This window comes from Ceratotherium simum, chromosome 5 (assembly GCF_057802395.1).
Source record: "Ceratotherium simum simum isolate JZ-2026a chromosome 5, ASM5780239v1, whole genome shotgun sequence".
Classification (NCBI taxonomy): domain Eukaryota; kingdom Metazoa; phylum Chordata; class Mammalia; order Perissodactyla; family Rhinocerotidae; genus Ceratotherium; species Ceratotherium simum.
Genome location: NC_141904.1, coordinates 53,023,078 through 53,042,421, shown reverse-complemented (window position 1 = coordinate 53,042,421; position 19,344 = coordinate 53,023,078). Strand labels below are relative to the sequence as shown.

The 19,344-nt window shown below is 55.5% G+C and overlaps 1 protein-coding gene across 3 annotated transcripts in view; it reads left to right on the top strand.

Moving 5' to 3' along the window:
- Positions 1 to 18,826, top strand: part of POC1A (POC1 centriolar protein A) — a 73,067-nt gene extending 54,241 nt beyond the window's left edge. The window contains exons 10-11 of one of the 3 annotated variants that reach the window (XM_087431128.1): positions 327 to 466; positions 18,627 to 18,826. In XM_087431128.1, coding sequence (XP_087287254.1) covers positions 327 to 419 — 93 coding nt within the window. In that variant the 3' untranslated portion in view covers positions 420 to 466; positions 18,627 to 18,826. Of the gene's footprint in view, positions 1 to 322; positions 467 to 18,626 lie in introns of all 3 variants that reach the window. The other 2 variants (XM_004419781.3, XM_087431126.1) reach the window with 2 other exon arrangements.
- The last annotated feature ends 518 nt before the right edge of the window (positions 18,827 to 19,344 follow it).

The following is a 19,344-nucleotide window of genomic DNA, read 5'->3' as shown; positions in this document are numbered from 1 at the left end:
TGAGGGCCTCCAGGAGTCAGCTGAGGGCACTTGCCAGCCCGCCTGCACGTCCCTCTCAGGCCCCTCCAGCCGAACTACCAGGTGCTCTGATTCTGCTCCTCGTTCATGTCCTCTGCTCAGAAAAAAAGGCCTGGAAGGGGGTGTGCGAGCCAGATGTGGGAGTGCCGCCACACTGCCGTTTCTCACCAACACTTGGAACTCATTTTCTCAAGTTTGCTGGTGGTTTTCCACTTAATCCTTTGGAGGGGCTATTCCTCTTTTAGTGTTTCCTCAAGTACTGACTCAAGACTGGGGCCTCTTTCCTTTCATTGTCTTTAACTAGCCAGAAGTGGATTTCCCTGTCCCACCAGGCAGAGGCAGGAGTCAGGAGCCGGTGCAGAGCCAGCCCCAGGAGCCCATCAGCATGCCCCAGACGCTGACCAGCACGCTGGAGCACATTGTGGGCCAGCTGGACGTCCTCACCCAGGTAGGCCATGATGTGAGTTCACCCCATCCTCTGCGCTTGGCCTGGCATTTGGACCATTTGAAGTTGGCCAGCAGGTGCTGGATTTTTAAAAAGCATAATTGTAATGGATCTATTTTCCTGCCCAAATTAATGAAATAGCAGTGCCTGCCCTGGGATCCTGGCTCACAGAGCCATCTGAGAGCTGGCCAAGCCACTGGACCCCAAAATCACCCTGGCTCCTGCCAGGGTGTGCCCACCCAGGACTGGCCCGGGCCACGACAGAGCTTTGAAAGAAACACTGTCTGTTCATTCATTCCACTCTTTGCTGGGTGTGCACTCCAGGGGTGTGCCAGAGAACTGCAAGCCGTGAGTCAAGGCATCTAAGAGCCCAGGCTCTGGCCTCAAGCTGGCTGCTTCTTATCCTCTGAGTGACCTTGGAGAAATCCCTTCAGCTCTCCAAGCCCTGGTGTGTTGATCTGTGATGGGCAGTGGTTGTGGGCTCTGCTTCCCACGTTTGTGGTGAGGATTAAAGGAGATGAATCTGTGGGGAGTGTTTGGCCCATGCATAGAGATATGCCCCTAGGTAGCTGCTCAGAAAATGTTAGCTGTGGCACTGACCCTCATCAGTGAGACAGATGTGGGCCCTGCCCTCTGGAGCATGTGTACATCCGGCAGCTTATCACACAGACTTGCAGTGCAGCAGTTTCAGCAAGAGCAAAATGCCCTGACAAGAGGTGGTGGCCAGCACTGTGGGCATGCCCACTGGGGGCATATCATCCTGGGGTGGGAGAGTGGTTCTGGCAGAGGGAGCAGCCTGCCTGCAGGTCTGGAGGGGGCCATGGGCACATCCAGGCAATGAGCGAAGCCCAGGGTGGCTGGCGTAGGGCATATAGGTGGTGGTGGTGGCAGGGTCAAGGCAGGATTTCAAGATCCACAGGCCCCTTCTCTCTTTGGCTCTGGGTGTAGACCCCACACCCCCTGCTCCTGTGCCAGCTCCTGGGTAGAGTGAGGGTGTGGGAGGAATGCAAAGGACCCTTGAGTCTCTGATGGAAATGGAGCTAAAGTGGCATGGCATCCTTTCCGTACCTCTGGATCTGAGGTTAAGTGAAAAAGTTCTCCACATCGTGTCATGTGGTCCATGGCGTGTCACAGCATCCCCGCTGGTATGCAGACCTTGGATCCACTGAAGGAAGGACATTTGAAGGGAAACATCAGGCATTGGTGACTGGGGGATGGTGGGACTGTGGGCACATCGCACAGACATTTCTGAAAGCCTGTTAACCCTTGAAAAGAAGGCATGTGCTGAGAGAGAGAGATGAGCAATGTGCAAAGACTTAAAAAAATCCCCTACCTCAAACCCGTCAGAAACTGCCGATCCTGCCTCCTGTTCTTCACAGCCACATCAAGTGAGAGATCAGGGGAGGTGGAATCAATTAGAACTTTATAGGATAAAATTGGAAATTAACTCTGAGAAGATGATTAAAAATAGCTTCATTGGATCCAGAGGAATATAACACTAAAAATACTTCCCATCGCTGTGTTTTAGGGGTGCACATGGAAGGTTTCATTATGTGTTAGCAGTTTGGAGTATGATAGTAACATTGTAAGAAACTGGCATCACGGAGAGTAAATGAGGCTCTCTTGTGGCTGTGGCCTATGGCCGGTGGTCTGGATGTCTCTGTGGCACCATTGTCCTACCTCACACTGTTCAGCCCCTTTGCAAATCCATATGGTACTCCACCCCCGACCAGATGCCAAGCCCACCAGCCAAACTGCTTTGCCAAGCAGTGTGTATTCCTGAAAGCCACAAAGTGTGGCATGTTCCTGATGGACTTGACGTGTCCTTAGGAAACTTGGGTTCCACAGATGAAGCCCCACCTTGAGGCCTTGGAGTGCAACCCATTGTCAAAACAGTAGGAAGTACATTTGTGCTAATCCACATGGCCCCCTCATTATTTTCCAGGCCTGCCTCCTCTCCTGGAGTTGGGGTTCTAGCTGAGATGTTCCACATAGCCAGAGCTGTCCTCACTGGGGTTGGAGATGCCCCGCCCCCTCCTCTTGGGACCAGCCTGGTTGAGGGCAGCCCCCTTTCTGGAGGTTCGCCTGAGGCCTAGAGCTGGGCCACCACTGCCATCCTTCTCCCCATGTGGGTAGCTCAGTCAGGTCTGAGCCTCCTTGGTCTGTCGGTATTGCCCTCAGATCCTGCCCCTTCAGCAGGTGCTCCTCACCATCCTGATGTGCTTCTCTGCTCTGGAGAGGTGGATGTGTCTCTGCCACCCCAACACTGACTCCTCCTTCAAAGTTGTCTGTCTGAATCATGCTGTTCTCCTCCATCCCACCCCGCTCACTGCCCCTTCCCTCCCCAAGGAAGTCTTCTTCAAAGCGGCCTCCGAGAAGGAAACTGCCTTCCGGGTCCTTTGGGCCTCCATCCTGCAGGACATCCTTCCGGGGAAGAACCGTGGGGGCTGCAGCGGGTAGTGGCTAGGAATGTTTACTGAGTGAGTCTCAGAGCCTGCCTTCCTGCTCAACAGACGGGGTGCGGCCCAGTGATTGAGTCCTCCTCTCTGAAGGTTTGTGGCCCATTTGGCACTGGTCAGAAGGCCAGGGAGCCAGTCTCAGTCCTCCTCAGTGGCACCTCTGTGCAAAGCAAAGGCCCGGAGGTCAGTCAGCTGAGTGAGCCCGTGGAGAGACGTGGCTCAGAGCTTTTTTGGGTATAAATCCTGGCTTTCCTACTTCCTAGCTTGGTGACTTTGGGTTTCCAGGCTGCTCTGCTCAGCCCATTGAGCCACCTGACCATCAGCCTGGGCACACCTGCCCTTCTAAATTTGAGGGCCAACTCCACCATTCATCACCTTGACCTTGGGTGGGTGACATCGCTCCCCAGAGCCTCAGTTTCCTTCCTTGTAAAGTGGAGACAATCCAGCCTGCTCATGTCCTCTGAGCACTGTTGTGAAGCTCTGGGTTGACTGGATGTGCTAGACTGGTGCTGGCTGTTTTGTGAAGCACAGTGTTAAATATGTTCTCCACGGGGCAGTGTGGGACAGCACCAGGGTGGCCAGGTGACACAGGAATGGCGGGAGTGGACATTCCACAGGCCTCTGTAACTGCTGGGCTTGAGTCCCAGGAATGCTTTTGAGCTGCCAGTGAGACTCTAGTGGTCTGGCTAGGCAATAGGATGAGTGAGAGAGAAAGAAGAAGTCTTTCCTCGGCTCCAGGAAGGAGGAGGGCTCAGAAGGGGGATTGGGGTGCACTGGGTGCTATTGAAAATCAGGGATGAGTCATGGGGCCCATTAGATAGGAGCCTTGAACCTGGACTCAGGCATCAGGGCCCAAAATTAAAGCTCTTCAAAGATGTATACTTCTTGTGACAGCCATTCTTTGAATTGAGTTATCGTAGTGGTTGTTGGGGAAAATGTATTTCCTAACAAAGGAATTTAGGTTTTTCTTTGGGAGACTTTTGCTCCTCAGAACCCCTCATGGGAATTCTCAGGAGCTACTGGTGCTGAAGTCACAGGTATCGGTGCTGTGTACCACATGTGCGCCCCCCTCTTTGTCTGGTAAGCTGTCCTGGGCCCCCTCCACCTCTGCAGAGAACACACACCTGTCCTGTGGCCACCCTGTGTCACTGACCTGCTGGGCCTGCCCCACATCTTCTCTTCTTGAAGAAACTTGGCCCAACCCCAGAGGCCCGCAAGGTTTAGAGAAAAGTGCAGACCAGAAATCAGAAGCCCCAGCTGCTCTGGCCCAGCTTCGTCCCTTTCCGTCTGTGTGGACCTGTGTAAGCCTTGGTTTCCTTCTCTGTAGAAGCACTTTAGACACTGCCCATCTGTCTGTCCCGTGGGGTGGGCAGCAGAGGTCAGTGTCTCAGGGGCCAGACTTCCCTTACAGCCTTCTTTCCATGAGTCGCTTCTCATATCCGCCTGTAGCCAGGCCCCTCCCCTTGTGGCCACACCTAGAGGAAGGACTCCAGGGTGGACTCTGTGGCTGCCAGGCCTGCCTGCTTGGTGACGGGGCTTCAGTGGGTGTTCAGACACAGGCCCACACTTTCCCTCTCGTGTTTTTGTGGGGGTGCCACCAAGTGATTTGCAGTCCCTTTCACAGATGCTGGAAAACTAACTAGCGAGCAGGGAGAGGCTGTTTTCCACAACTAGCGTTCCTGCATGAGCTCACCTCCTGCATGACTCCCTTCGCTTCCTTCGTGGACTCCTGAGTGACAGAAGTTCGCATGGTGTCTGGAAGTTGCAGAGGCCCTGAGTCTTTCTCAAGGGGGAGGGGGTGGGACGCAGAGATGTGGATGGTACCCAGAAGCTGGGGAGGCTGCAGTCAGGGGCCCAGGCCTGACAAGTGGCTTGGTGGTTTTGCCTCAGAAGCCCACAGCAAAGTTATTTTTGACTCCAGTTTCACGTCTTGCTGCTTTTTAAAAATACCAAGCCATGAAATTCCTGCTCCAACTGTGTTTTTTTATGGCACCCGTGCTTCAGGCTGGCCACAGCAATGCTGTGATGTCACGTTCAGGTTCCTGTGACTCACTGGGGCTGCTGGGCTCCGGGACTGGAACACACGTGTGGTGGGAAGCAGGCGGGGGCAGGCCCCCCGAGCCCTGCTGGTTTGGTTGCTGGCATTTGAGTTTGTTAAATGTCCAGGTTGCTGTAACTCTGCTGACCTAACTCAACAAGGCGAAGGGTTTGCCTGTTTGCTTTGGAGAGTTGGATAGAAGGCCTGTTTGCTTTGAGACACCCTGACCCTCCCCTCCGTGGTCCTGGCATGTCCGTATTTGATGGGCTGCTCAGGTGAGGCGACTAGTTCCACACTGGTGGGGACGGTGGGCCTGCCCTGGCGTTGGCTGAGCTCCCTGACCACTCTGAGGGGCTCTCGGTGTCTCTTTTTCCTGGGCAGACTAGCTGTTGTTTGTGAAAACAGACTCCAGATTTTAAAGCAGCTACACCATTTTCCCTGCAGGCTGATCCTCCCAGATGCACCCAGACCAAACTTGTTGGGAAGATATAGAGTGAAAGTCACCCCCACCCCACCCAGTGATCCCTGTCTGCAGGGCGTGTGCAGCCCCCCTGACATCGTCGAACACACAGGCAGTGCCGTAGGGGTAGTGGTGGCTGGTTTCTCTCCACATCGGCACACCTAGCCACTGGCCTACATCGTCCGGAGTGAGTTTAGCCATCCTCCTCCTTATGGACGTTCAAGGGCTGCCCTGGGCCAAAGTCGAATTCAGGACATCCTGAGCTCCCACCACTTGGGGTTTAGAGACAAGAGACTTGTTTTTCCTGGTAAGAGGCTGCTTCCTGGGGACGAGGGACTCAAGACACTCTCTGGTCTGTGTCAGAGTCACACTTGGGGTCTGACTCTAGCCGGTGGCAGAGGGGATGGGCCCTGGCCCTCCCCCAGCCCCATTGCTCTTCTTGGCAGTTTATCCACAGGCTCCTCTGGCTTTGCAAATACAGAGACGCAGGGGAAGCCGCGTCTTCCCAAGTACTGAGACGGGGCCAGTGCTGCTGGCAGCACTGAAAGATGGGGCGAGCTTGTGTTTATAACTGCGTGCGGAGCTGGATGGCAGCTCCATCTTCTAGCCTGTCTGCAGTTGTGGCAAAAAGCACCCCCTCCTCCACAGAAGCTGCATATTGAAGGCCCCCACCCACCAGATGGGCTCAGGATAGCTGGGGTTACCTCTGGGGCCTGGGAATGTTCACGGTCATATGAGATTTCTCCTGTGAGGCCCCGAGCAGGCCTGAAGCCGGGGGTGGGAGAGCAGGGGCTGGAGTGGGAGAGCAAGGCCCATGCAGGGACAGCTCGTTGAGACTGACTCGGGGATTACTCTGAGAGGAGGGAAGAAGGAGACTCACGTGATTTGCTTTCACTTCTCTGGGGGACCGAAGGGCCCTCTAAGGAAGGGTCAAGCACAGGCCACGAGAAGGGGCCTATGAGTATTCTGGTTGTGACAGGCAGCCCCAAATGGGCCTGCATGGCTCTGAGATTAACCAAGCCACAGCCAAGCATGTGGTTACTTGGCGCTCTCCCAAATGAAGCGCCGCTAGAGCAGGGTCGGGGAAGGCTACAGTCATCTCTGCCACTGCCCTCTGCCCACTGTAGAAGGCCCTGTCTAGGCCTGGACTGTTGGTACAGACCCTAACTGGAAGGTAAATTAGCCAAGATTCCTTAATCCCATGGCTAATCCACCAATAGCAAATAGCATTTCATGTACTTCCCGAAGAGAGCTAATCCTCAGTAGAGGTGGGGGCTGGGGGTGCAGAAATGTCAGAGAAATCCTATATCCCTGAGATAATGGGAAACAGGAACACAGACCTGCGGGCTCAAGGGACAGAAGCTCATGTTGTGTTGTTAGCGGCAAACTGTGGGGTGAAGAGGGGTGGTGAAAAGACAGTTGCTGAGCCCAGAGAGATTGGGAGGAATTTCTTTAGAAACCCGTTTTTTTGTGCATCAGCTGTGCGTGATCCTGGGCAAGTTAGCACGTCAGACGTCAGCATGAGAGGGAATCTCCGTTCCTTCCCCTCTGACGTTAAGGCCTTGAAGCTTTTAGTCCTCATCAAATCAAGCCTGAGGTGGGAAGGGGAGGAACCGGGCTGCTTCCTGGCCTCCCACCCCGCTTTGTGCACCCCTACTTCCTGCTGAGGCCAGGAAGCTTCCTCCTCCCAAGTCTAGCTGGTGGGCCCCCTCCGGCCTGCTTGCCCCCCTCTGTCTCCCCTGCCATCCCCTCAAGCCTGCCAGGTCCAAGGCCCGAGCTGGGGGCGGTGGGAGGGGTACCTCACTCTGCTCATCTGCAGAGCAGGGCTGCCCCTGGGCCTCAGGGACCTGGGCTAGCTGGTGCCGGACCTGAATTCTCTGTATCCTTGTGGTGCTCCGGCACTCAGTGTGCTCCTGTTATGTGCCAGGAGCTGTGCCTGGGAGTGGGAAGACAGTAGTGAGACAGAATAGACAAAAACCTCTATCCTTGTGGTGCTGGTGTTCAGATTGATGGACATCAACAGGCCACTCGAGGGCCAGCATTTGCATCTCTTTCTCGAAGGCCCCTGTGCCACAGAGCGTAAGGCGCTGGGCAGAGGCTGGCACTGAGAGGCAGAGCCTGGAGTGGTGGGAAGGGCTAGGCTCAGACCCACAGCCCCTTCTCCAGGGAGCTGAGCTGGCCCCTCTGGCCCCCATTCACCCCTGACATGTGGCACTGGGCTGGCCAGGGCACCATCAGCCAGACAGGGCCCTACATGTACACACATTCACATGTGTGCACGCGCACGCGCGCACACACACAGACACATGAGACAGAGCTGGAGCTGGCAGGAGACAAGGCAGAGCTGGGCAGGCGCTGGCTCAGCAGCCTGCTTTGTTTTGATAGCTCACAAGACCCCACAGCAAAGAGATTCCCCTTTTATTGCATCTGTTTTAGATCTTGAGAATCTGAGTGAAGTCAAAACCATGCTACAGGGGAGATTAATTCCACATTTTTCCATCTTTGCAGTGAAACTAAAGGAAAGTTAGACATTCTGTGCAGCACAGTTGAGACAGGGGCCTTGAGCCAGCGGCCAGCCCCAGGACGTTTCCCACAGCCTGGCATAAGTGCCCCCGGTGGTGTGGCTGAGTGACTGTGCCCTCTCCCTGAGATCCAGGGCACCTGGGACCCTCTACCCCCCAGTAATCTGGTTCCTGTGTTAGGGGGAGGGGGCTGGGGTGCCCCAGCCCCTCTGGGGAGACCGTCTGGAGGAGCCCCAATCAACCACAAGTCTGGAAATGATTAAAAGGAACTTTCTGTCACAGGAGAACTTTAAGAAGCAGCCAGACCACCACGTGCCCTGATGGCTCAGACCTTACCAGGCCTGACCACAGGCTACCTACTTCAGGGCCTCATCAAGCTCCATCTGTGCCCAGGGCCCCCCCCGCCCCAATAGCCCAGAGCTCAGCCATGGCCCCTGTGAGCTGGGGGAGCCATGTTGCCACAGTGTACCCCTGTGCCCAGAGCAAGTGCCACATTAATTTTAGCTCTTAATATAGTATTACAATAGCTCTACAAGAGATGCATTGCACAGACGAGGAATCTGAAACCCTGAGTCAGATAACTTGCCCAAGGCCACTCAGCCAGTTAGTGGTCAAGTTCAGATTTGAACCCAGGCAATACAGCTCTGGAGCCTGTGCTCTTCCCACACAGGACAGAGGTGGGGACCAGGAGTGACTCCGACAGTACTTTCCAAGAGCCCACACCCGGGCTACAGCCATGACATGCCATGAGAGGAGGAGGGCAGGCGTCCGAGTGCTGGGGCTGGGACAAGGAGGACTTCCTAGGGTAAGAGGGCTGGAGTGGGGCTTCAGGTAGATGGCATTCAGGCAGGGAGCGCAGTGGTAACAGGGAACATAGGCCTTGAGTGCCACATGAATGCCATGCCAAGGGGCCTGGCCTTTGTCCCTGAGCTCTTGGACAGGAAAAGCAGGGACACAGCCACAGCAGTGTGGAGGGCAGGGGGGTGAAGGGTGACCCAGAAGTCACCAGGAAGCCAAGGCAAAAGGATGGGAACTGGGCTGGCCCACTGGTGTAGTGGTTAAGTTCATGCGCTCTGCTTTGGTATCCTGGGGTTTGCAGGTTCAGATCCCAGGCACTGACCCACACACCACTTATCAAGCCATGCGGTGGCAGGCGTTCCACATATAGAGGAAGATGGGCACGGATATTAGCCCAGGGCCAATCTTCCTCAGCAAAAAGAAAGAGGAGGATTGGCAACGGATGTTAGCCCAGAGCCAATCTTCCTCACCAAAAAAAAAAAGAAAGAAAGAAAGAAAAACGGATAGGGACTGAGAGGAGCAGTCGCTGAGAGGGAAGGGCCTGGGCCTCCAGCCCTGACTGTATGTTGGGGGTCCTGGGGCAGGGGTAGCCTGCCTGAGTCTGGTGAGGGCACTCCTCGGGCACAGCCCTGGTGTGACTGCCCCACCCAGTCCAACACAGCAGCTGGAGGGGTGTTGGACTGCATGGGTCCTTTAGTCCTTCCTACCCCTCCACCCCACCCCACTCCTGGCTCTAGTGCCCTGCTGCGTTCCCCATGTCCACTGTCCTCTCCCAGCCTTTCCCCTTGTGGGTGCTGCCTCTGCTCCACATACTTCACTTCCTTCCACCTGAGTTTCTCCCCACGCCATAGCCCTGGCAGACTCCTGCTGGTGCAGCACCCCCCGCTGTTTCAGCCCTCCTGCCCTACTCCCTGTCTTGCCCCTTTCAGACACTGATGCCCCAGTCTCCTGGCTTCCTGCTAGATGGCCATCCCAGGGCTGTTTTACTTCCCTTCACCACTGCCCCCAGCCCAGGCAGAGTGCTTGAGGGGGTGTGTGGCTGGATATCAGCTCTCTGCCTCCATCATCTGTCTGTTTCTGGCCCAGGCACCCTGTCCACCTCCGTGCCACCTGTCTTCCATGTTCCAGGGAGGCCTGGGAGGGAATTTTGACCATAGAAACCAATGCCTCTCAACTAAGAGGGGATATGGAGAAGTGCCCTGGCTAGGGTGAGCAGGGCTGCTGGGAAGAAGGGCTGCCCCAGAGCTGGATGGGATTGGGGAGCCTAGAGTGAGGCCTGCACATGTAGAAGCAATTCATAAGGACCTAGCCAAACATCTGAGAAATGCAGATAGAATGGCTGGCTGATCATGCTTGTTCTCTTTCCCTTCTTCCCAAATGTTATTCACTGTCAGTCGTGGTGGAGCAACTTTGCCAAAAGCCAGCCCAGACAGGACTGGTACTGCAGCCACATCAGTGCCTGGAAGCCCTGCAAGCCAGAGTCTCTTGTTTGCTGTGTGTGGCGGGCACCTGACACATCTATGGGAGTGGATGATATTGTCGGGAGGGCCCCATGGGTGTCCTGTGGCCCCTTGGGGCTTTGTAGAAGATATGGCTCCAGTTTTCCCACTACATCTGCATGTGGGGTATATGCAAGAGGCCTTCAGCGAAGGTGGCGGCAGCAGTGGCTCTGGGAGGAGGAACAGCTGCTGGAAGGGACCTGGCTCAGAGGGTGCACCCTTGGTCTGTGTTCTGGACTGCCAGTTCACTCCTTTCTGTTTCACTGCCTCTTGTGGGAGCAGGCAGCCATGGTCAGTTCCCGGGCCAGGCTTCTCTCAGAGCTCACTCTGGAGCCAGCACTCTGAAAACTGGCCACAGGCATGCAGGAGCGCCATCCTCCGTGGCTGTACCTGCTCGGACCTGTGAGTCTGGTGAGGCAGTGCCAGGGAGTGGAGGCTTCCCCGTCCCTGTCCCTTTTTGGGTAACGGCCCTAGGGTCCCTCCTCCACCCTTTTTGTGGCCACTATACTCTCTTCCCTGCTCAACTGCTCCAAACCAACCACAGTGGCCTCCTGACAGTTCCAAGAGTGTGCCATGTTCTTCTCTGCCTCAGGGCCTTTGCATCTGCTGTACCTTGTGCTTGGAATGCACTTCCTTTGGCCCATCTTGTGTTGTCTCCTCACAGAGGTCTCCTGGACCCCCTGTCAGAGTTGGAGCTCTCCTCCAGCCCTGGCATCCTCCCCAGAGCAGGTGAGCCATGTCAGGGGCCCAGATTCCACTTGGAGCTCAGCCTCTGTGGGCCAGACCAACACATCCTGCTCCTTTTTTCCTTTCCTTCTCCCAAAACAGTGAAAAGGGGATGAAAAAGAGGCCTAAAAAGGAAGCAGAAAGAAGTAGGGGGAAAGAGCTGAGAAAAAATGTAGGACAAGCCCACCTCAAGTGGGGCCAGTGGGGCCAGCCCCATTGGCCTAGTGGTTAAGTTTGGCGTGCTCCACTTCGGCGGCCCAGGTTTGGTTCCTGGGCACAGACCTACACCACTCATCAGTGGCCATGCTGAGGCAGAGACCTACATACAAAATAGACGATGATTGGCACAGATGTTAGCTCAGAGCAAGGCTTCCTCAGCAAAAAATAAATAATTAAATTTAAAAAGGGGAGACCAGGCCAGGAGAAAAAGAGGTGAGCGGGGCAAAAGAAGGTGAGGACAGCCATGAGGAAGTGGGGGGCTGGGAAGTAGGTGGCCAAAGGAGAAAGGAGTGACAAGGAAAGGCTCACAGAGCCCAGGGAGAGCACCACAGCGTAACCGGAGGGGAGAGTGTTGGCATGAAGGGACTGTGCAGCGCTCCACGAGGCGTGCAGGGCCCACAGGCAAGTCGCCTGCCCCTGTCCTGCTTTGTTCCACCACTTTCGATGGGGGGAGATCGTTCTCTCAGGGAGCATGGACTCTCACCTCCTCCGTGTGATGCCCGCAGAATTCTTCCTGGACCGGCGCAGAGCCCCCAGCCCATGCCTCCTGGGCCTCTCGCCAGCTGTGGAATCAGGCAGAGGCCCTGCACACCCACTTTGGCCTCTCACAGCACCACAGATGGCCTGGGGCCGCGTCACACATGTCAAAAGTGAAGGCTTCCCCCTCGGCCACCTCAGAGGCCAACGAAGATACACACACCCAGGCTCTGTCCCACGCACGGCACCCAAACTGGGCAGTTGGGCCATTAGTGGCTTGGGGGCCAATGTGGGAGCTGGGCTCAACTGTTCCAGGTCTGGGAGCCCCTTGGGGCCTGTAGCCGGCCTTCGGCAGACACCCGATAACTCGATGCTCATAGAGAAAAGGCATCTGAGGCAGCAAGCTACGGAGTGGGGGCGCCTGACAGAATGTCCCCCGCGCTGTGTTCTCTCCCACTTGGAGTTGGTGGCCCTGGGTGTCAGACGTGTTGCCAAGGACTGGCATTTTGGTGTAACTTCTTTGAGCATCACTACAATTCTTAGGAAACTAAAAATAAAGCCTGTCACTTTAAAATCGGTTAATTTTATGCCACACTCAGAAGGCCCTTCAGGGTGTTACATAAAACGTCTTACACGTCTTGAACTGTGAGTGAGAGAAGTCGTTCGCCCTGTTAACGCTGCCCCCATAGGAGACAGATCACAATGTCTTCCCTCCCCTAAGCAGGAAAATTAGGATTCGAGTAAGATGCCTTTGTTGAGCCTCTCCTGGGAAGGTTTTCCATGGAGAGCTCAGGCAGTGGAGTCGTGCTGGAAACCCCACCCCCCTGGCCTGAGCCGGCCTCTCTCATGCTCTGGGTTTTGGTCCCCAACGCCTCCAGCACCCTCCTCCCTGGGTTGGACAGTCCCTCTCGTTGGCCCCTGAGGGGGCCAGGCTGCTTTCCAGTGGATTCCAGCGTCATCACTGACACAGACCTGAGCCCTGGCCAGGGCCCTCAGCTCACCTACGCCAGGTTCTCTTCAGTAACCAGGGCTTGTGGGTTCACTGCCCTCCCCTTCTCTCCTCTCCTCCCCCCGTCCCCTCAGCAGTGTGGATGATCTCACAAATGCAGAATCACCCCGCTGCTGACCCAGGCCTCTCCAACTGCCTCATGCCTGTCTGACCCTCAGCCTCCTCAGAGGGGCCCGCACTCAAACTGTCCTGTCTGGAGCCTATCCTCTGCCTCTCGCGCAGAGCCCGTCCTCATCCTCGTCCTGTGTTCTTGGCCTCAGGGAACATCTCCTCCTCTCTCTCTTCCCCCATCTGACTCACCCACCTCGGCCTAGGACCCCCAGTACCTTCCTGCCACTCTGAGGCCCCTCTCCTTGCTCCTGCCCACAAGCCTCCTTTGACCTATCCTTCCTGCTTGTTACCTTCGCTCCCACCTAAGGGTCCTCATGCACACGGATCCTTTGGCCTGGCGCTCTTCCTGTCCCTCTTGCCTGGTGAACTCCTCCTCAGCCTTTGCTCACTTCCCAGGGCCATTCTCCTGGCTCTGACCAGACCAGACCCCTCCATTCTTCCCAGCACAGCCCACTGGGCCACAGTGCTCTGCTTAGTACTCGCCTCTTCAAACTGATGTGCACCCTGCAGGCCCAGCTGAGTCTCTCTGTGCCATTGTCACAGGCCAGCACGGGGAGGTGCTCTGAAGATTTGAGTGAGTGAAGAGAGAGTCGAGGGCAAGTGTTGGCAAACCTTTTCTTAACGGGAAATATTCTAGGCTTTGTGGGCCTAGGGTCTCTGTCATAACTACTTGACCTGCCATTGTAGCCAGAAAGCAGCCATAGACGGTACGTAAACAAATGGGCATGGCAATAAGACCTTATTTGTAAAAGTAGGCAGCAGGCCAAGGGTGCCAACCCCTGGTCTAGAGAAACAACAGCAGTGTTTCTGAGGGCACGATTTACATGAGAAGGGCTATGGCTTCCTGGAAATTGCTTGTAACAGCAGGAGAAGGTAGTTCAGAAACAAGCTCCCAGGTGACCCTCTCACAGATGTGACTTTGAAGGTGAAAATTCTGGATCCCCTATGACCTTGCCCCACGAGACTCCTCCACAGCTCGCAGGTGAAGGCTGTGACCATGGGAGGCAGACACTGTCCAGCGTGGGGTCCAAATTCTGCTTCCTGTCGCTCCAATTCAAGGAAGGAGGTGCCTTGTTTAAAGTTGAGCCCAGTCTTATGAGGGGTGGGGCACCCAGCAGTGACCTGAATGAGCTCCACAGCCTGTGTGGGGGCTGACCACTTATGCCATAGTGACACAAGCGCCGCAGTGAAAGAAAGCGTCTAAAATGAAGGTGTTAGGGTAGTTTCTCATTGCATATCTATTAAAAGGTTCTTGTCAGTATGTCCCTTTTGTCTCTATAATATTGCCTTTTCATAGCTCAAAATTGTGACTTTTGTGATAATTCCAAACTTAAATGTTTAGCCAGGTAAGAGACTCTGCTTTATGGGGATTGGGGTATCTGAGCCTGGGAACTGCCTTGGAGAGTGGCCTGATGGTGTGAGGGGGCTGCTGGGTGACCCTGAGGGATGTCCCTTTCCACTGCCTCTGCTTATTTAGTCTGGAGTCACCAGTCCAGGTAGCCTGGACAGGACAGAAGGCAGCTGCCACTGGGTGAGAACAGAGATGCACAAGTTCCTCCCCAGTCTGCTCGAGTATGGGGATGGGATGGGGAGACAAGCAGGTCTCCTGGGGTTTGCATGGCCAGTAGCCCACAGGCGTGGTTGGAGCCAGTCAGGGGAAAGAGTAAGGCGAGGCCTCTCCTTGTATGTGCTCAGTGGGGACAAAGCGAAGGTGCACAGTTCCCAGTGCCCAAGCCCGCATTCTGAAGCTAGGCCACTGAGGTTCACGGCCCAGGTTTGTCATTCATAAGCTGTGTCACTTTAGGCAAGTTGCTTAATATCACTGTGCCACGGTTTCCTCATCTGAAAAATGGGGATGATGAAGGCTCCTACTCTGAACGCTTGTTGAAGCGTGCTTGGCACATCGTGAGCACTCCGTGAACATTGGCTGCTGAGAACAGCCGTGGAGCAGTGTGTCAAGAATCATCAGGATGACCCCCAGAGCCCAGTCCTGGGTCCTTCCACTGGTCCCCTCAAGTCAGGGCTCCACACCCCAATTACAGAGGGGACTTGGGAGTAAGCTGCTTGAGGGCACGAGGGCCAGGGAGAGGGCATAAGCTGCCTGGTTTCTTCAAGGTCAGCAGACAGGAGAGGCCTCTCTGTGGAAGACTTTGGACCCCAGAATGCAGGAGTCCTGGGAGATGGGCCATCTTTCCTGACCACCTTGCCCAGACAGATCTGCCCAGCAGCCAGTACCCTGGACTCCTCCAGTTTCCCTTTGCCCTGCTTAAAACTCAGAGGCCCGCAGACACTGTGTCAGGCAGGGCTATTTGTCTCATTGGCACCTGTCACCAGACCTAGCCTGCACCTCCTTGGGGACTTTCTGAGAGGCTGGACTCAGACCTCTGGCCCCCTGTTCTCTAGACAGAGTAAGGGAGAGGCCGTGTGGGTCATCAGGCTGCTTGGAAGGTCAGTTCTCATTTGCCCTTGAATAAAAGAAAGGCAGGACAATTGGGCTGGGAGTGTGGCCTCAGACCGACTGCAGAGGTGTCTACCTGTGCAGTGCTCCTCCTCGCGCCAGGGTGGCCTTGTCTTCGGCCTGCAGAGGATGGGCACTGTGTGTCAGGAGGAGAATTCCCAGAGCACGAGGTTGGGTGAGCAAAGAGCAGCCAGCTTGTTGTGGCCCTGGGCAGCAGGAGGGAAGGCCGTGGCCTCTGCCCTCTGGACGCTGAGGCAGCACATACTTACTGAGGCCTGCTGTGCGCCTGACACTTGCTGTGGAGATGTTGCTCCCAACCAACAGGTAGAGGTCACACTGTGAACAGAGCCACATGACATGACCAATCCTTGCTAGAGATGCCCCCTCCAGCCCACATGCTGTCCCAGATGCCGTTCCCTCCCCCTGTAGGCCCCAGCAGCCTGCGAGGCATGTTGGTGCCATGGTGCTGCCCTCCTGCTGCACCACCAGCCCTGGGTGTGTCTGACCTCTGCTACTTGGATGCGCAACTGAGAGCGTTTTCATCACTGGGGAAACCCTTTCCCTGGTGGCGGGAAGGCACATCAGCAAAATTAGAGATCGGGATTTCCAGGTTGCACTTTATCATGAAGGATAACTGCTTTCCATGAAAATGAGGTCCCATGCTTTATTGGAGTAGGATTATTAAGAAAAATTTGTGAAGTAGAGGATGCCAGATAGTGTTCTAATGTACAGAAATCCAAAAAGTGTCCTCCTCCCCCCTGGCCCATCCTTCCAGCTCAAAGGGGAGTTGGGTGGGATCAAATGTGACTGGGAAGAGCCTAGTGGACTTATCCCTGGATGGTGGCTGCCACCCAGCATCTTGGCAGAGTAGGCTGGGGGCAGAGGGGGCAGGGGAAGTGGAGACCAAATACAGAGATGACATGACTCTTCCAGAAACTTGGCTAGAAAGAGGAGAAGTTGGAGAGCGGAGGGGAGAGGAGCTGCAGGTTTGAGGGCGGGTGGATTGTTTTTAAGCCGGTTTGTCTATAACGTGCTATGAAGTACCCCCTCAAAGCTCCCAAAGGAAGGGCCACAGCCAGCCTGGCACCCTCCATTCTGGGGGTTGGATGTGAAATAGGTGATGCTTTTCTGTTCAAGGAAATTTATTATCAACAAATTTAAGGACCAGATCTTTACCGAGCTGAAGTATGGGCCCCCCATAGAACTAAGTGGAGGCCTCGTGAAATGCATGGCACTCCTGGTATTGACACTGGCCCAGCATCCACTGCCTCCTGCCTCCACATTTGGAAATTCAGTCCCTGTGAAAAGTTAAAAGAAAAAAAAAAAAAAAAAGGCAGCAGAGGAAAAGCAGGCTGGCTCCCCCACCGTGGCCTGGAGTCCAAGGCCATCGGAAAAAGTCTGGATGAAGAATGGTTTTGGAGCTTGGCTCAGTGTGAGTTTCGCAGCAGCCAGTGGAAACTTCCAGGAATGCTGCTCTGGGCCAGCCGGGGGCTGTTTCCGCCGCCACTTTTACGAGATGCAGACCCCCTCCACAGCTGGCTGGCCAGCATAGGGGCAATGTGACTGTCTCTTTCAGCTCACCTCTGCCTCTCAGGGTGCAGTTCATATTCCACGGGCAGTGGCTTTTCAGGCTCTGTCCTGTGCTGTGGGGTTCAGAGCCTTTGCAGCCCTGGCCAGCTCATTTAGAAGGAGCCAGCCGGCCCCGTGGCTTAGCGGTTAAGTGCACGCGCTCTGCTGCTGGTGGCCCGGGTTCGGATCCCAGGCGCACACCGACACACTGCTTCTCCGGCCGTGCTGAGGCCGCGTCCCACATACAGCAACTAGAAGGATGTGCAACTATGACATACAACTATCTACTGGGGCTTTGGGGGGAAAAAATAAATAAATTATAAAAAAAAAAAAAGAAGGGGCCGCCGCCAAGCGGAGCACCCTCCATGAGCAGCTGACATCCGTGCAGGATGCTGTGAGAATTTATAGCAGCCTTAGAGGGGAAACTCCCTCCCAAAATGTTTCAATGTTTTATTAATTATATGAAAGGAAAATTTCCTTTCCACTGGACCAAGGTCCAGAGCCTCCACGGAGCCTCAGGGAAGGTGGCAAAACCTTTTGGGAAAGCCCACAGACAGATGGGTAAAATTAATAGAAAGTTTTGTTTCTTTATCTGACCCCTTTCTGATGCCTGTAGGCTGCACGGCACAGGAACCAAGACTGCCTCATTCACAGTGGACTCGCCCAGTGCCCGCTGTGGGCCTGGCATGCATAGGCACTCAATCAGCCCCCTATGAGGGGAGCGAATGACGAGCCCAGCCGTAATGGCCAGTGTGGGTCAGGCTGAGCAAGCGCTAGGGTAGATGTGTGACTGGTGGGGCAGGCCCATGGCGAGGAGTACTTAAGGGCAGTGGGCCGGCCCCTCCACACGGGCTCCCAGACACCACTGACCCCCTGCCAACACTCTGTCCAAAGCCAGAGGAGGCGGGCAGGTTTTTGCAGCCTTGTGTGGGAGCCACGTCTGCAAGACTGGCCCTGGCCCACGAAGCACATGCAGCCCCAGTGGCCGGGGGCATTTGGCAGGCCAGACAGACGGCCAGGTCCATAGGCCAGCCATCGTGCTAGGTGTGTGGGAGAGGCCAGGGAGCAAGGGTTCAGCCTCCAGAAGCCAACATGATGACAAGCATTGTCACCGTGGCCAACATAGGTCAAGCTACCAAGTGCTGGACACCATGCTGAGTCACCTCACAGTGTCCAGGATTGCCATGAGCTCAGCGTTATCCTTCTCGTTACAGAGGAGGAAATGGGCTCCGAGATGGGGAGTTAGGGCCTGACCCCCAGGCGGCACATTCCTGCAGTGGTTCTCACTGGACTTGGACAGGCAGAGGCCCTCCTGGGCTCAGGGGACTCACCTCCCAGCCTGGGAAGCCCCTGCAGTGTAGAGGTGAAGGGCCTGAGGCATAGACAGGACCCAGGTGGGGTGCCTTCATTGTGGGTACAGTTTTCTCACCTCTGGAATGGAGCGAGTTGATTGTCTCCAGTTGTTTCTGGACAGAGCCTGGCCCCAGTGAGGAAGTGGTTCTGCTGGGGATTCCTGGCCCTTGGTTGTCTTGGGGAATGGCCAAGGGCTGTGGGACCTGCCGCCTCTCTTCTCTCACTGTGTCCTCCCCCTGCCCCCGAACATCAGAGAACAACCATCCAGAGCCAAGAGGAGTGGACATGACGGTGAGAGCTGTCCCAACAGCCACCAGAGACAAGGGTCCAGGCAGGACCCCTGGGTGGGAAGAGCTGGCATTTGGACAGTGGGCTGAGGCAGCTGAGCAGGACTGGCTGAGGGGTTCCCCAGGGTGTCCTGGGGCCCCCTCCCTCCTCTGAGCCTGACCGCCATTTATTTTGCAGACAGTCTCCATCCTGGAACAGCGGTTGACAATGACGGAAGACAAGCTGAAGCAGTGTCTGGAGAACCAGCAGCTAATCATGCAGAGAACGACATCGTGATCAGGGGAGCAAGAATCAAGAGCTCAATCGATTTGGGGGATAGCAGGCCGGGGATTTGTACTGTGGGACTTGGGTAAATAAATAAAGGGGATTCCGCTCTATGGGAATCGCATCCTTCCCGACTCCAGGGATTACGCACCGCTCCCTCCGCCCTGCTGTCTGCACCTCTCCACCTGACAGTGGGAGGCCCCAGTAGGCGGGGCCACACGTGCAAAGTGGACGACGTTTAGTTTCATGTGAAGGAGCCACCCCGAAAATGTTTGCTACCTAAGAATCCCAAGAGCCCTAAGATCGTAGCTCCCCTGGAGGAGGCAGCCCCAAGCCACCTTGCTTTTCACTCACCTTACTGGGGTTTGTCCACCTTTCTGCCATGACTGGCTTTTCCCACCCGCTGCGGCTTAAAAATGGACTGCTCGTTGCACAGATGAGCCAGGAGTATTCTCTAAATCTGACAAAAGACCCAACGTGGGCCCATCTGAGTTGGCCTTATCCAGGAACCAGCACTCTGGAGGGGGCGGTGGCTTTGCAGTGGCCCTGATTTCTGCTCCACGCATATTCACTGGGGCCTAGTGGCTTCCTCTTCTGCATGTGTGAGGGCAAAGGAATCTGAAATTAAACA